Source organism: Salmo salar, chromosome ssa10 (assembly GCF_905237065.1).
Source record: "Salmo salar chromosome ssa10, Ssal_v3.1, whole genome shotgun sequence".
Taxonomy (NCBI): domain Eukaryota; kingdom Metazoa; phylum Chordata; class Actinopteri; order Salmoniformes; family Salmonidae; genus Salmo; species Salmo salar.
The window spans coordinates 90970386-90975109 of record NC_059451.1 but is presented as its reverse complement, the minus strand read 5'-3'; the positions used below and the strand labels follow the sequence as shown (position 1 = coordinate 90975109).

The following is a 4724-nucleotide window of genomic DNA, read 5'->3' as shown; positions in this document are numbered from 1 at the left end:
GCCAGAGCCCTGCAAAATGACCTCCAGCAGGCCACAAATGTGCATGTGTCTGCTCAAACGGTCAGAAACAGACTCCATGAGGGTGGTATGAGGGCCCGACGTCCACAGGTGGGGGTTGTGCTTACAGCCCTACAACGTGCAGGACGTTTGGCATTTGCCAGAGAACACCAAGATTGGCAAATTCGCCACTGGCGCCCTGTGCTCTTCACAGATGAAAGCAGGTTCACACTGAGCACGTGACAGACGTGACAGAGTCTGGAGACGCCGTGGTGAACGTTCTGCTGCCTGCAACATCCTCCAGCATGACCGGTTTGGCGGTGTGTCAGTCATGGTGTAGGGTGGCATTTCTTTGGGGGGCCGCACAGCCCTCCATGTGCTCGCCAGAGGTAGCCTGACTGCCATTAGGTACCGAGATGAGATCCTCAGACCCCTTGTGAGACCATATGCTAGTGCGGTTGGCCCTGGGTTCCTCCTAATGCAAGACAATGCTAGACCTCATGTGGCTGGAGTGTGTCAGCAGTTCCTGCAAGAGGAAGGCATTGATGCTATGGACTGGCCCACCTGTTCCCCAGACCTGAATCCAATTGAGCACATCTGGGACATCATGTCTCACTCCATCCACCAACGCCACGTTGCACCACAGACTGTCCAGGAGTTGGCGGATGCTTTAGTCCAGGTCTGGGAGGAGATCCCTCAGAAGACCATCCTCCACCTCATCAGGAGCATGCCCAGGCGTTGTAGGGAGGTCATACAGGCACGTGGAGGCCACACACACTACTGAGCCTCATTTTGACTTGTTTTAAGGACATTACATCAAAGTTGGGTCAGCCTGTAGTGTGGTTTTCCACTTTAATTTTGAGTGTGACTCCAAATCCAGACCTCCATGGGTTGATAAATTGGATTTCCATTGATTATTTTTGTGTGATTTTGTTGTCAGCACATTCAACTATGTAAAGAAAAAAGTATTTCATAAGATTATTTCTTTCATTCAGATCTAGGATGTGTTGTTTAAGTGTTCCCTTTATTTTTTTGAACAGTATATCTTTTTTTTTACAGAAAAGCTGATCCTTGTCCCACCACAAGAGGGTATCGTTGGCATGAATAAGACAGGTTGTTTTGTGTGGAGTGTAGACCTATTAGGCTTGTGTTTTCATTTTACAGTGTCTAAAATAATGTGAGAACGTGCTCTGTTTTGTCTTCAAAGCAGCATTGTGTTTTAAAGTTGCTCATTTAGTCTGGTTGTAACTGTTGTAATCCTCTTGTCAATATCAGTCATTATACATCGGCAACAGTAGAGTGGGTACCAGTATAGAAAATACATATAGACAGCTATTAAGTATTCAAGTGATGTGAATTTATACTACTATTCAAGTGCATTCCATTCAAAATCCCTAAAAGATCATGGAAAATACAAACTTGTTGAAATATTGCGATTTCAATGTGTGGCTTTGCAACATCCTTACACTTAAGCTATTTTTAACAGTAGGTCACAGTTCATTGGTTGATTTAGAGAGGTTTGATCCACATTCTATTCAACAGAAGCCAATGTTGTCGCAGCATTTCAAGCACTGCCAACCTAGGGTCACCAACAGGCCTCAGCCATAATCTTATCATTTCACTTTATTTGTGTGAACAACCCAAGGTTACGTCTCTCTCTCATCTGCATAAATGGAAAATCAAACAAACCAATGAACATGTTTTCCTTTGGTCAGATACATATGTTCATTTTCAAAGTAGTTCAGTTGGCTTATCTGGCTGACCTTTCCCCCTGCTGTGGGCATGGAGTGTTGTGTTGTGGCTTGGGTGTCTCCATGGGAACGGGTGGCCAAGGGGAGGTTCCTGTCAGAGCACTGAAGGGTGTGTGGAAGTCGTCCTGGTCTCCTCCCCACCACCAGGCCATATTTAAACAGCCTGGCAGCTCTTTCAGTCAGTTGCTAACAGAGGAGCTGGTCTTAACAAGAGAGATTCTGAGCCTGCTACTTATAGAGACCTTTACTACTACCATCATTATCTATCTCACAAGCCTGTCTGTAAGGACACAGTGTTGGATTTACTGACATCTCATTTACACCAGGTAAGCATCACATCATAATCATGACTTGAAAATTATTTACCTTTTCTCAATGTTTTCAATACAAAGTTGAATAATTTTTTCATTTGTTAAGAAAAACGAGTATTTAACAAATTTTTGAAAACGGGCTTTTTGATTGGCTGTGATTTGTTTCCATTTGTGTTGTCTAATGAGGATTTCCTTTTACTGTTCCAGTTACCAAGCCCTATCAGAGAACTCATGTGGGTGGTGGAGAAGATCCGTGTGTCCGTGGAGAGAACCAACCTGCCTCTCCCCTCAACGGAATACAGCTTCAGGATCGGAGACATGTTTGGAGAGAAAGCTGAGAAACACAAGAGACTTTCCCTGTGTCCTAATATTATCACCCCAGACACAATCCCAGAGTTTTGCATCCCTCCTAAGATCCCGTCCTTCCAGGAGCCGAAAGGTACAGAGCAGAGCCGCCAGGCCCCCATCATCAGAGTGTCCCTGTGTGAATCTGAGAGGGGGAGCCCTAAGAGGGAGGCCCCAACACGAAAGCTTATCAGCCCACACATCATACAGGTAGAGAATGTGGACGAGAGCCCTTATGACTGTAGTGATGAGGAGACCACCAACGCAGACCCTCAAAGCCAGGCAGCACTCTCCTTGCCCCACATGGCCAAAGCCCAGACTTGCTACGGTTTCTGTACCCTGCTGGAGAGCCCCCACACCAGGAGGAAGGAGTCCCTGTTCCACAACGACCCTGGCTCCTGTGGCATACCGCTGCTGCTCCCCAGGAGCAGGTCCAACACTTGCTCCAGAGTCTCCCCTTCTACCTCCCCATCCTCCTCCCCTTCCTCCTTCAGTCTTCACACCCTGACCTCCAGACTCTCGCCCAGAGGTTATACACTCAACAGACAGGGTACACTGGACAGTGACACCACCTCCTCAGCTGAGTCCTCCCCTTTCAGCTCCCCAATGCTGAGCAGGTCCCCACCGAAGTCTTCCCTCTTCAAAACACTGAGTCATGAAAGGCTTCTTTCCAGAAACACCAGGAAGACTGTGGTGTCCAGAAACAACTCCCTGTCAACAGACGAGGGCAGCTCCACAGACAATAGTCCCAATTTCATGAGGAGGGCGTCAGATGGGGTGGTAGAATGCCTTCCACCAAGCTTCGGTCTGGCCCCTCCTACCATCTTCCCCATAGACTTGGTTCTGCACAGGGAAAGGGTGATGAGGGAGAGCATGGTCCCTATAGGGAAGGACGGCACCCTGCGCCTCTCTGCAGAGCACTGTCCTGATAACCAGAGGCTGCGGGTGCGGCTCATCAGTGCTGAGGGACTATACACTCACTCGGTGGACCCCAAGAGTATCAACTGCAGTGTCAGCCTTTCCCTGGTGCCTGGAAAGGTCCAGAAGCAGCGTAGCACAGTCATCAGGAAGAGTCGTAACCCCATCTTCAATGAGGACTTCTTCTTTGATGCCATCTCAGAGAAGGACCTCTGCCAACGCTCCCTGAGATTTAAAATTGTCAATAAAATGTCCACTATGAAAAGAGACTACATTCTGGGGGACGTTGAACTTCCACTCACAAGCATTATCACTTTATAACTTAAATCATTTGTGTTATTTATTTAAATTGTATTTATTATCGCTTTTATACTGTGAGCAGAGATTTCATACTGTATCTATTAAATCCTTTATTAAAATGATCTGTTTCCTTATCTTTTGTATCTAAAAGGGCAGCCATGGAGTACATCTGTTGCAAGCATTAATGTTTTCATATGGTGACAGAAGACTGAAAGGTCTTTCCTATACGAGAGTTCATATCACATCGTACACAACCAACATGTTGTAGGCCTATATATTTTTTGCATACTGGCAAGAATCACTCTAGGTTCCTCTTACCACCCATCATTCAGAAACATTACATCTCTGGATGACTATCTATTTTTGTCTAGACTTAGCTCACCCTCCCAATGTACCTCTTTGTCAGCAGGGGAAGATGTAAAACATGCCCGTCTTGTGCCAATGTGAGAGTCGTGCCTTCTCTTATTTCCTTTATGCCTGTCATTTCCTAATGACCTTTGCAGGAATCAGTATATCAGTGGTGACCAGAAACTGGCTGAATTTCAAACGGTGCTAATGACCAGTTCTGAATGACCTTCTAAAACCCCAATTTATCAGAAAGCTATGAGTTAATCATTTACATTAACATTTTAGTCATTTAGCAGACACTTTTATCCAGAGCGACTTACAGTTTGTGTAGATATCTAGGTGGGACAACCACATATCACAGTCAAGTACATTTTTCCTCAGTAAAGTAGATTTCAGCAAAGTCAGAGCTAGTAAGAAAAAAAAGTAAAGTGAGAGTGTTAGTTTGTGAAAGGTGTTAGAAAATGAAAAACAGAAAATACCACCCATCTTTTAGTTGAGATGCTGCCCCCTTTTTTTGTATAAATTGTGTATTCTGGGATAACACAACTTGGTAGATATGTAATTGTTCAGGGCACAACGACTTTGATCTCAAGTTGCACTGTACTAAAGCACATGCCATTACCATGTGCCCCATAATTAGTACCACTACAACAGTCCTCTACCATCTGGGTATTCATACAGTAGGAACATCTGGAATGACGCTTAGTGTTTACCACCCCATACTCTCTTTCTGCTTCCCAAGGTCCTTTCACTC

At 45.4% G+C, this 4724-nt stretch overlaps 1 protein-coding gene across 1 annotated transcript; it reads left to right on the top strand.

The window, feature by feature from the left end:
• The first annotated feature begins 1904 nt into the window (after positions 1–1904).
• Positions 1905–3744, top strand: LOC106561196 (C2 calcium-dependent domain-containing protein 4C-like). Its single transcript, XM_014124886.2, has 2 exons — positions 1905–2074; positions 2267–3744. Exon 2 carries the CDS (start codon positions 2291–2293, stop codon positions 3641–3643), a length of 1353 nt encoding a protein of 450 aa, XP_013980361.2. The 5' UTR covers positions 1905–2074; positions 2267–2290; the 3' UTR covers positions 3644–3744.
• Positions 3745–4724: the final 980 nt, after the last annotated feature.